This window comes from Alosa pseudoharengus, unplaced genomic scaffold (assembly GCF_046254945.1).
Source record: "Alosa pseudoharengus isolate Yale_2024_CS ecotype anadromous, Long Island Sound unplaced genomic scaffold, YU_APseudo_1.1 YU_APseudo_1.1_scf_18, whole genome shotgun sequence".
Lineage (NCBI taxonomy): Eukaryota > Metazoa > Chordata > Actinopteri > Clupeiformes > Clupeidae > Alosa > Alosa pseudoharengus.
In genome coordinates this window covers 35,513,845-35,526,344 of record NW_027468650.1, presented here as the reverse complement: position 1 = coordinate 35,526,344, position 12,500 = coordinate 35,513,845, and the positions used below count along the sequence as shown (strand labels likewise).

At 44.1% G+C, this 12,500-nt stretch overlaps 2 protein-coding genes across 2 annotated transcripts in view; both read left to right on the top strand.

Annotated features, from left to right (window-relative positions):
* LOC143131426 (enoyl-CoA hydratase EchA19) overlaps nt 1-67 on the top strand; it is a 21,130-nt gene extending 21,063 nt beyond the window's left edge. Inside the window, exon 6 of the mRNA XM_076291069.1 lies at nt 1-67. This exon is cut by the window's left edge and continues 967 nt beyond it. The gene's annotated coding sequence lies outside the window, so the exon portion shown is untranslated.
* Nucleotides 68-7,402: 7,335 nt separating this feature from the next.
* Nucleotides 7,403-12,500, top strand: part of bmp6 (bone morphogenetic protein 6) — a 35,281-nt gene continuing 30,183 nt past the window's right edge. The window contains exon 1 of the mRNA XM_076291066.1: nt 7,403-8,322. Within this exon, the coding sequence (XP_076147181.1) occupies nt 7,917-8,322 (406 nt within the window). The 5' untranslated portion in view covers nt 7,403-7,916. The remainder of the gene's footprint in view (nt 8,323-12,500) is intronic.

The window sequence follows — 12,500 nt, the reverse complement described above, 5'->3', positions numbered from 1 at the left end:
AAGCCCGGAAACCACAGCATCAAAAGTACCAGCATTAAGCTCCGACTCTGAACAGAACTGGAGTGAGTTAGAGAGGGAGGGGGGGAGCGAGGGGGAGGGAGGGAGCGAGGGATGGAGGGAGGGATAGACTGAAGTAAGAAGGGCTGCCAAAGGAGTTTTGGCTGGGTGGCTGCGAAGTCAGGTGTGGGCTGTGGTTGAAGTAGAGGGGACAGGAGGCCAGCATGTAATGACAATGACTTTGGTGTGTGTATGTGTGTGTTTGTGTGTGTGTGTGTGTGTGTGTGATAGAGAGATTGTGTGGATGTTTCAGAGTTTGGGTGTATGTGTGTATAGACACACAGATGGTTATGACCACATAATTAGTGTGTGAACTCACAATTATACTGCATATATATAAACCAAACCCATAGCTCTACTTGCTTACTGTAATTTTTGTGTCTGTCAGTGTGTGTGTGTGTGTGAGAGAGAATGAGATTAAAGGAGAGAAAAACATTAAAATATTTAGGGTGGACCCATGTAGCAGTAACGGTTTTGGGTCCAGTAATACTCTTCTCAATGTATGTGTGTGTGTGTGTGTTATGTTTACGGTGACCCACGATGTATCTGTTAATTAGGGTGAAGAGTCTCCGTCTAGACGCCATGATGACAGGACTCCCAGTCGCTTGTTTATGGAGGGCCCCTGCTTCCTTACACTGGGTCAGCTGATAAACACACACACACACACACACACACACACACACACACACTATAATGTGCATTCATACATACATACTACAGTATACACAGTAACACATGTAAGCACATACATATTTATTATTTTTACATACACATACATACACATAGAGTAATGCTATGTGTACACACTCATATTCACACACACACACACACACACACACGGCATTAAAGACACGCACCATGACTTATAATGCTGGGCTTATTTCAGGGGATATGACGGATTACAAAGCAGCATCTTATAGTTTACGTAGAGCTATTAAAGATGCTAAGCAGCGCTATAGAGACAAAGTTGAAGCTGATTTCTTGGAGGGTGATCGATCCAGCACGAGTGTGGAAAGGACTCTGAACCATCACTGGCTTTGAAAGAAAGTCCCCTCCTATGATGAATGTGAGTAAAGCCCTCCCTGATGAACTTAATGCTTTTTATGCTCGCTTTGACATGAAAAACACAGACTATCTTGCACTAGCTGCAGCATGTGAAGCAAATGAGGATGCACCTTTCTGTGTCTCTGAGGTCGATGTGAGCAATGCCTTTAGGAGGGTTAATTGTAGAAAAGCTGCTGGACCGGATGGAATTTCTAACAGGGTTTTGAAATCCTGCGCTGCTCAGTTAGCTCCTGTGTTCACTTATAACTTTAACACATCATTGGCTCAAGAGACAGTTCCTACTTGCCTCAAGCAGTCTGTTATTGTTCCAGTACCGAAAAACAAAAGTCCATCATGTCTGAATGACTACCGCCCAGTAGCCCTGACGTCTACAGTGATGAAGTGTTTTGAGAAGCTTGTGAAAAACATTATCTGCTCATCCCTCCCTGCCTCCTTCGACCCCCTCCAATTTGCTTACAGAGCCAACAGGTCTACAGAGGATGCCATCTCAAACCTCATGCACACCACCTTAACTCACCTGGAGGAGGGGAATGGGAATTATGTGAGGATGCTGTTCAATGACTTTAGTTCAGCATTCAACACGATAGTACCTCTCACCTTGGTCACAAAGATGAAGGCCTTAGGACTGAACACCACCCTGTGTCACTGGATATTTGACTTCCTCACCAACCGTTACCAAGTGGTTAGAGTGGGGGGTCTGACATCTGACTCATTAACCATCAGCACTGGTGCTCCCCAAGGCTGTGTTTTGAGTCCACTGCTGTACAACATCTACACACATGACTGCAAAGCCAACAGTAGTCATACCTCCATTATCAAGTTTGCAGATGACAGTGATCTTGGGCCTGATTAGTAACAACAATGAACAGCTCTACTTGGATCAGGTTGATAAGGTGGCACAGTGGTGTCAATCTAACAGCTTGACACTGAATATCAATAAAACCAAGGAAATGGTAGTGGATTACAGAAGGCAGCAGCAGAACTACAGTTACACCCCACTAATGATCAGTGGGCAACCTGTAGAGAGAGTCACAAGTTTGAAATACCTTGGTGTCCACATTACTGAAGACTTAACATGGACTGTTAACACTCAATATGTTCTGAAGAAGTCCAGACAACGACTCTACTTCCTTCATCAGCTAAGGAAATTCAAAGTTTCTACATCCATCATGAAGGCCTTCTACACTTCAGCGGTTGAGAGTGTTCTAACTGGTAGCATCATCACCTGGTATGGGAACTCCACAGTTAGAGATTGTAGTACTCTGCAGAGAGTAGTGCGCTCAGCTGAACGTACTATAAGAACTCAACTTCCTGCTCTACAAGATATCTATTCCAGAAGAGTACTCCTAAGAGCCCAAAAGATTCTGAAGGACTCTTCTCATCCTAACAATGGATTATTCCTACCGCTGAAATCAAGAAGACGCCTATGTAGTCACAAAGCCAGAACTGAGAGACTCAGGAGAAGTTTTTATCCCCAGGCCATCCGAACTCTGAACTCACACTATACTGACTTTGCACTCATTCACTCCTCAGCACTCATGACCCCCCCCCCCCACACACACCTACAAGACTTTTAGCACTTTTACATCCCTCACCCTATGCTACTGACCTTTTATTTATTTTCTTATTTCATCACACGTCAAAACACACACACACACACACACACACATATCTGACTTTCTCCAACTTTTGCACATCTCCATAGAACTTTTTATTTATTATTTTTGATTTCACCTCCATCTACCCATGTCCTTGATTGCCTAGCCTTCCTGCCCCCCCCCCCCCCCCCACCTTGTTGGTGCCCCCCCCCCCCCCAATCCTCCCCCACCTTTCTTATGCAGCAGTTGTCACTTAATCTACTAAACCCCTCTTCTACTGCACTTTTTGCATTGTATGGGCTCAGGACAACCTTTGATAACCATTGTCTATGTGCACAGTTTGATACTCAATTGATACTCAAAAATGGCAGCCATAAATTGTAACAGCCAAAATTGTATTGAGACACAATACAGAAAATACCACCCTCTTATCTGGGCCTGAGCTTGTTTAAAATGGACTGAGGTAACATGGGAAAAGGTCCTGTGGGTAGACCAATCAAAATGTGCCATTCTTTTTGTAAATCATGGACACATCTCGGCTAAAGAGGAGATGGCCTATACAAGTATCCAACCTATCCAACTTGTTTTAGTGCTCAGTTCCAAACCCAACATCTATGACAGTGTGGAAGACCATTAGTGTCTACAGCATGGGCATTTTGCACATTTGGCAAAGCACAATCAATTCTGAAAGATGTATACAGGTTTTGAGATACATATACTGCCATCCAGGCAATATCTATTCCAGGGAAGACCTTGAATATTTCAGGAAAATATTTTGCACATATTTTTGTAATGTAATTGTATGTATCCATAGAGGAAGAGTCCAGGTGCTAAGAAGGCATGTCTGCAGTCCAGATTGGTCCAATTAGGTGCATAATGGAATGAAAAACATGACTAAAAATACCCCAACTGAAATTGTGTATTGGGGAGTAATGGGACAACATTTCATTCTCAAAACTCTAGCAAATAGTCTCCTCAGTTCCTAAACATTTACAGAATTTTGTTAAATGAAGAGGTGAAGCAGTGCAGTGGTAGACATGCTCCCGTCCCAACTTTTTCTGAAACATGTTGCTGGCATCAAATTCAAAATTAACATATATTTTCCATGAAATAGTCCAAATTTTCATTTTCAACATTAGATATGTTGTCTGTGTCCTTTTTGCTGCTAAATATGGGTTTATGAAACTTGTATATTATCACATTTTGTTTTTATTTGCATTTTACACAATGTCCCAACTTTTTCTGTTTTGGGGTTGTATGTCAAATTGAAACTCAGCTATGAAAACCTAACAATCCTTTGTCAAAATGTCACTTTGATGACAAAATATACACTTGCATCATACTGTATGAATACTAGGGATGCACCGAATCCAGGATTCGGTTTCGGATTCGGCCGAATATTGGATTTTTTGACGGGGTTCGGTTTCTGCCGAACCTTAGAATTTTTCCCCACCGAACCGAACCCTACGCTTACACTATGCGCGCTACACTGGTCGACGTCATGACGCCGCCTTTGATTATAGGAAGGTGTTTATGTAGGTGGCCCGTTCGAATGCAGTAGCTCAGGCTGTGTGAGTGAGAAAGTCAAAATGGAACTCGTGAGCAGAAAAAGTGTTGTTTGGCAGTACTTTCAGTCCAAAGAAGGTGATTCTAGTCGAGCTACATGTTCAATTTGCAGTTAAAATAAAATTAAATTAAATATACACTGCTGTGGATGTTATTTACTTCATAAATGTGTTTACTGTGTTAATGGACTGAGGATGGAGTAGGATTCGGTATTCGGTTTCGGATTCGGCAGAATCTTAACCAGTGGATTCGGTATTCGGCCGAACCCCAAAAATCTGGATTCGGTGCATCCCTAATGAATACACTTTCAGATTAGCAGCAACACACTAGTGTACTTTATATAAAACACTGCAGTCTTTAATGCTGCTTTTATTCAGTTTATCAGTTAGCATTCTGTGAAGCTCAATGCAACACTTACAGTTTTTGTTATGTTTTTTTCCCAACAAAGGTTTTGACAAAAAACAAAAATGAAAGTACTGAAAGGTTATAAATGACATCAACTCAATACTGTACATCACAGTACAGTACAGTACATTAAATGCAGTAATGCAAAAATAAACCAAAAATACACTACTGTAAAACAGGCTTAGATGTGGTGGACTCTCTTCCCAGCTTCCCTCATTGTCAGGCCATGATTTATCACGATCCACCAGTTTCTCTAATATCTGAAATATTGTTCCGTGCATAGCCACCTCCTACTCCTCTCTCTCTTTCTTTGTCTTCCTCTACCTCTTGCTCTCCCTGCCTCCATGCTTGCAAAGTTCTCAAAATGGCTCAACTGAGGCCTACAGTATTTGTGGCTGGCTGATTGGTGTTCAGTTTTGTAAGTAAGTATTTTCAGGTGTGTGTCTAAGTGTTTTCGATCACCCAATGTGTTTTGTGTTTTGAAGAGATCATGGTACCCATGAGATATAATTTATGAACAAAGTGTCTTATATATGAAATAGAGTGTAGTGTGCAGGGGCAAGTGTGTTGCAGAATTGCAACTAATGGCCACCTTACACCAAACAACTTTGACAAGATTTGGGAAAGATTCTTGAAAGATTGTAGTCTTTTAACTAATGCCCCCCATTCAAGCTTTATGCATAAGACTCCAATCTTTCAAGAATCTTTCCCAAATCTTGTCAAAGTTGTTTGGTGTAAGGAGGCCATAAAGTGCAAAGCAGCACTTTTGTTTTAGGTATGGTTACACTTGTTTAAGGTATAGTAACAAAAGCTTCAAGTCTTGTTACTTTGGTGTAAGCATGTGTCTATAGTGTTCAAGCAATGGGCAAACACTGTAGTGACTTCAGCAGTCTGTTCTGTGATGTATAGGATACTGTGTTGTGCAAGACTGCAGTAAAACTTAGACTAGACCCTGGGAGAAGACACGGAGTCCCAGTCGTAAAGATATCCACACAATTTAGTGAGTTACAGCATGTTAGTGGAAATGCAGTAGGACACTAAGCTCAAGCGTCCCCTATGAGATGTGATGGAAATGGGTTTGAGATTAATTGTGATGTTCGAATGCGTATATCGACATTATGCTAAGACAATTAGTAAGCACATAGAACAAGGAGACAATGTGAGTGTACAAACTGTCATAGTTGGGGACATAACCTTTGTAGAACACACACGCTCCTGTACAGCTCTTCTCCTTGTTTACCCTTAACTCCTCTCTTTATTGCTCTCTCTCTCTCTCTCTCTCTGTCTCTCTCATAACTGTCATCTGGGTCAGCCAGAGGAGCGTGATTCATGGCTTCTTGATTGTTCTCTCCGAGGTCGGGCTCACTTTTGGCTGCTCTCGGCTAGCTTCCTACAACGGCTTCCACGTCGCTTCACCAGATTCATATCAGCACTTTTTATGCTGCGCCTCTGAAAATAAGCTTCCTGGAGGGATACAAAATGCAACACAGATCCTCGAGTAAAAAAGAAAAGGTCATTTGAAATGCTATGTTTAAAACCTATGGCAAATACACAATTTTAAAAAGTTATATTTTAAGCTTCATTTTTAGCTCATTGTTCACCACATTATTGGAGCATGGAGGCTGATAGCATCTGTGGCTGTGGAAGTTGGAGCAGTGTTGGATGGCCTGGGTTTTGGAGTGGAGCCAGTGGGAGTTGGTGGGGGTGGGAGTGGGGGTTTGGTTGTCTAGGGTGGGGGCTTGCATCTGCGGCTTTGATGCCGTGGTCTTCACTGCTGCAAGATAAGATTGCCAGCCCCCCAGAGATAAGAGAACTCTGTCTACCAGAACAATCTGAGCTTGTCAGACACAACATGGTGTGTGTGTGTGTGTTAGTGCATGTGTGTTTGTGTGTTATGCGTGTGTGTTTGTGTGTGTGTGTGTGTGCACATAAGTAGGCTTTAGAAGACAGTGTAGAGTCTCTGTTCTGTTCCATCCACAAAGGGGAGACACACAGACACACACATACCAACACCAAACATGCCGGTCTCAGACCCGCACCTGATCCACTCAAATAGAGGTCTTTATTTACTCAACCCAGTTAAGCTGCCCCTTCCAGTACATAGACAAGTTTGTATAAAAGTCACTTGTAGGCAGATAAGGATTTAAACACTTCCCCATACTTAAGTAGTGTCTGACTGGAAGCTTGCCAGTTTGCACAGTGCCCCACAAGGAGTTTAAACAATGTCTTACCATAGCATAGCGCAAATCCTATAGTCAAACATTCAGTATAACCGACAGCGTGTGCGAGCAGCAGAAAAGTGTTGCTGTTTTTCTTTTCATCGTTAGGGGTCATGCTTACGCAGGAAAATAAGCGTATGTCGATGGCCTCGCAGTAGGCTACTCCGCGTTGAGTCATGCCAGTCCTGAAACTTTAGAGTTTTTGCGTCAGTACAAAAAATATGTTTTAGTAAAATGAAAGGGGGATTTTCAGTTACGCAGAGAGTGGGAGTCATCTTCTAATTGATTTGATCTGTGCGTCAAGTGTTTCAGTTTAAGGTTACGCGGGAATTGCTGCTTAAGAATGCATCAGATGACCTGAGAGAGAATCATATCTGGGGAAAAAAACCTCAGTTTCGTGCGAAGTGATTAAATTGTCACCGAAAGCTCCTCCTCCCTTCAGGAAGACTGGGCGGGTACTGAGACTACACGCGTCGCGCTACCTGCTTAATTCCCGTTATTTAGGAATCACTCAAGGCAGTAGGCTATTGCTGCGTGTTCGGTGGCTTGGAAAATCTTTTAAACAGGAGAGTCATACATATGCCACGAAATTGATGCAGTATTCATTACTCGTCACAGTTAAAGCCTGTCGGTCCAATAGCTACGGGATGCTTTATTTTAGTTATTTGAGTGTATTTTCCAACGGGACATAACATTGGAGGCAATTTGGATGAAGTTGGACTGACGGAAGTTTTATGGTTCCTTCAATACAACAGAAAGAGGATTTAATGGGGACATCTAAGAGTGAAGAAAACCTCGGACAATTCTTTCAAGCACTTAATATTGGATGATAATTCATATGGCGTGAAGGATAGTGCCTCTGTCAAAGGAGCTTAACCCGCTTCTTTTTGGCGAAGTGTCGGAGCGCACAAGAACAACTGCCACGCAAAAAACTTTTAGTCAACAACTTGGGAAAACTCAGACGTCTTGACAGATAACAACCTATTCATTTCAGACTGGATATACAATGACAAGCTGTTGGTTTGCTTTCGCGGCGTTGTGGTGGAGCTCTTATTGCATGTTCCTTATTGCAGGTAGCAATTATTTATTCGATGGCAACAATGAAGTTCATCCGAGCTTCGTTCATCGGAGATTACGGACGCATGAAAAGAGAGAAATGCAGAAAGAGATTTTGTCCATCCTCGGACTGCCACATAGACCTAGACCTCATCTTTCACATGGCAAGTATAACTCTGCGCCGCTCTTCATGTTGGATTTGTACAATACCATATCTAACGAAGAGAAGAACGAAGTGGACGGAATTCTGGACCAGTACAAGTCCATGTTTACCACGCAAGGACCCCCTTTGGCAACTTTTCAGGACAGTGCATTCTTAAACGACGCAGATATGGTCATGAGCTTCGTAAATCTGGGTAAGCACCGACTTTAGTATTTCTACACTGTAATTATATTCAAAGTCAACGACTAGGCCTGTTAAAATTCTGCTCAAAATTAGATAAGCCACTTATAAGAAACTGGATTGTCAGCACTTGAATGGCAGCTAGTGAAATACAACCGACTGCACCAACTGAGAAACGAGCAGGCCATCTCTGAAATTAAAGTGTAGCGCGAAAGTGGAGAGCTCAAACGCGCTGAGTTGCTTAACTCATTTTCACGCCCAGCATGTGAAATCAAACGGTCTGAAGTGGAGGGGAGGGAGGACGGTTGTGACAAGTGCCGCGGAGTTGCTGCTACCTAGGTGGCACAGGTGCGGGATCTCGCGGCCCACCGACCCAGTGCATCGTTCATTTTTTGGAGAGCGTGAGGTCAGCATCCGTGCGTAATGGGCGTATGCATGCTGTTCCATGGCCTAACATACCAGATAGAGGACGTGTTGGCCTGAGGCCCATTGTTGTCGCAATTGTATAATAATTGTTTGTAACCATCAATTTTATACGCACAAAGCAGAGGGAATAATTAAAGGCTTTATTTTTTTCGTCCATGCAGTGTTTCTGTTAAATGGGTTAAAAGTAGAACCATAATCACCAGATTTAATCAAGAAGGAGATTTATGCAATGCTAAACTGGTGCTTTCCTCTGTTGAGTTGCGGTCTAGAATGCAAACTGCGCCGCAACACTTGTGTTTTGCTACATTGCTTTAATTAGTATCCCAAACGCCGAAGAGGCGCCGTAGCCTAATCGTAAACAGAGAAAACAGAAAAAAATAACATGATCACACCCTCCATTAGCCGTCCAAGTGTTTACAAAAGCAATCTTTGCTGACTGTGTTAAGATAAACATGGTTTCTGCCAGACACCGGTCAATGAAACGGACGCTAAGCTTGATGAATGTCTCGGGACATGAGAACACCACGAACCGTCATCCTCAGAGCACTGAGGCTGTGGTACAGCGGAGAGGTTTTTTTCTGAAGATAATCTCCTGTTCATTTAATAACCCATATGAGAAACGTTTGATTTATTGTTCCCCGGGTGTTACAAAGTATTTGAACGTGCAGTGTAAACCGCACGTTCTGCTGACAGCCGTGAAATGCATGTACTCACAAAGTGAATCATCTGCCCCTGTGCACGTTACAGCTTCCTTTATCACTAAGCTTACATTACTATCACTATTGGAGCTTACTGGCCCCAATGAATGCAATTGCAATTCATGTCTCCTGGTCCAGGAGCCGCCATCTGCTTTGCAAATAACGCGCACTTTGGCTCCTCTCAGTCACCTGATACGCTTTTAATTTGCGTGTCCCTCATACAGTCCTCACCGAGACATTATAGCTTTGAATTGAGAGCCAAGGTTTTGAAACGTCTGCACTTAAAATGATACGGATTTAGCCGTGAACAAAAGAAGAAAAATCGAGCTAAATCTGTAGATGTCATAAAAATGATGGAGCCTGTTAGCAGCACTTGTCAGAGATGAATGGGAAGGAATAAAACTGCTCCTCGAGGCTTCAGGGGAGTTAGGTACCATCTGTAGTCTATGTACAGTAAGTGCTGTTCTATGTCTGTCCTATGATTCACATTGATCATTTGTTTAGTTCTTAAGATGAGTCATGTTGCCATTAGAGCTCCAACCACAGAGATACCTCACAGACCCAAAATGTGACTAGAAAAATTTAAATTTGGTTAACAGTCACATCCTCCTTCTCTTCCAAATATAACTAGCCACCAGTCCAGGGTTTGTCAGGAGGTGAGAAGTGTCATGTGTCACCTTGTGTGTGTGTGTGTGTGTGTGTGTGTGAGGGGTGGGGAGAGTATAATGCCTCGTCAAAATAAATGGGACATATCTCTTCACACCTTGTTACTTCAGAAGGCCCCCTCACTCTCCTTCTTGGTCGCTGCAGGAGAGACGCTCTGTGTGCTGGGTCCACATGGCCCAGGAGGAGTGGCGGGCTCTGCACTGATACATGAACATGAGGCCCTGCTGTGACAAATGATATATGACTGGGTGGTCCGCGGGCCAGAAGCTTACAGGAATCCCGCATGAATTGGTTCATTAGACGTGACGGAACTTTCAGTGTTGTTCCCGTGTCAGCCTCGCTTAGCTCTGACGGCGCTGGGCGTTCTAGCCTGGGACAGGTAGAGCTCTGCCAGAGTTAGTCTTGGCTGCCGCTCCTCTGGAAACCCCTCTGCCTTGTTTGCGCTCATAAGCCGGTATATTTGTCTGTTTTATTGGCTGACAGGGAAGCGTGTGTGTGTGTGTGTGTTTGTGTATATGTGTGTGTGTGTGTGTGTGTGTGTAATGGGGGGGGGGGGGGGGGGGGGACTTCCAGTAATCCCAGGGAAAATCCAGGAAAAGCATCCCTGTGTTCATTAAGGCTGTCGTCTTTTTCCACCTGGGGGGATGAACAGCCACCCAGCTGTGGAGTCACTCACCTCCCTCTCCCTCTGTCTTCCCCTGCCCCTGAGCTGTCCATGATTCACAGGGTCCTCTTGTGTGCGAGCTGCCCGGCCCTGCCCGCACCCCCATCCCACAACACTCTGCCCCGTCTCCACACCCCGGCGCACAGCAATAGCATCACTGTCAATACCCCACTTAGCAGAGTCAACAACCAACCTCGGCGAGTTCAGCCCTATCTACACCCCACCGCAGATGCCTGCCGTACTTAAAAGCCGACCCACAGACGTAGGTTCAAGGAAGGGGTTTTTCAGAAGATTAGCCTGGTCTAGACAATCCAGGCTTATTCTGAAATGTGCAGGTTTTTCATCTGAACCCGCCCCCCCCCCCCCCCCAGTCTCTCTTTGAATTTTGCTCAGGCATATTTCTGAGCCCCCACAAATCTTGGGTAAGCCATTTATTTTGCAGCAGAACGTGTCCTTAAGCCCCGGCCAGATCAAATCATTAGTGGGACTGCGATCAAAGAGTTAATTGTTTGATGCAGGCAAGCTTTTGTGCAATCCCCCCAGAAAGCCTTCCTGGGGACTGCAACACAAAGGAACGATATATCATGACTTGTTTTGTGACACAAGGGTGTTAGCATGGCAATCAAGCTGAGAATTTAAGCTATGCTCCCGTTCACCCTGGAAGAAACTCTGTTTTTGTGGAAATAAGTGACTCACCCGAACAAATTTGAGAAATAGAAAAACTCTGACATACAGCAGAGACAGTGTGACGGGGTTGACGTACATGAGTATTAATAGAGCATTCTATTTTAATAGGGGATAGGGAAACAATGCTGTATGTTTGGATGCTCCTGATATCAAGCAGACCATTCAGGCAGTGTGTACTGGCTGATTTCTTTGGGAAAGGAAGTTCCATAATGTGGTAACTCAATGAGTTTTTTCCCCGCCTGTACATCCAGGGCACACAGACATTCATTGTATTTCTGTTATTCAAAGCCTTGCATGTGTATTAGGCTCTTAAGTCTTTTAACATAACAGTGCTTGGATGGGCCATCTGTGTCTTTCTTTGTATTGGTTTTTAATGAACCTTATGGAGAGATATCTAATGGCTGGGCAACGCTGATACGTGTGCCGGGCATTTGTCAAAAGGTCCCTTTAAGACATAAACATTGCCAGTGATTATCCCTGAAGGAATGTGACTTCTAATCTGTCTGTTGGAGATATGCGCGTGCACACACACACACACACACAACCTCACTCATACACACTTCTACACACACACTCACTCTCTCTTGGCCTCTGTTTCTCTCTCTCTCACACACACACACGCACACACATACACACACCCATACACACGTGCTACAGCAGATGACGGGGGTCAGGAGATAACTGTGTTTAAGAGCGTGCCCTGTTCCCTTGTGTCGCACCCGTGAAATTCCTGATGAAATCGCTTCGTCTCACGCCATACGCGTCTGGACTAACACCACACACTCCAAGCAGCCACCACCACCACCACCAGGTCCTCCACGGATAAAACAGATCAACTCCAGATCCGTACGTGAGAGTCCTGTGTTTTCTTTTTCCTTCTTTCTTTCTTTTTTTCCATCAATCTCTCATCTGTTGTTTTTTCCCCCGGTATCTCATCTGGGTTTGCCTCGCACTCTTACCTGTGAGCCTTAGCTCGGCGAGAATAGATGGATAGCGGGCGAGATAAGCGCTCGGCACGGATCGGGCCAAGCCCTCTGTCAGCGCACAGCG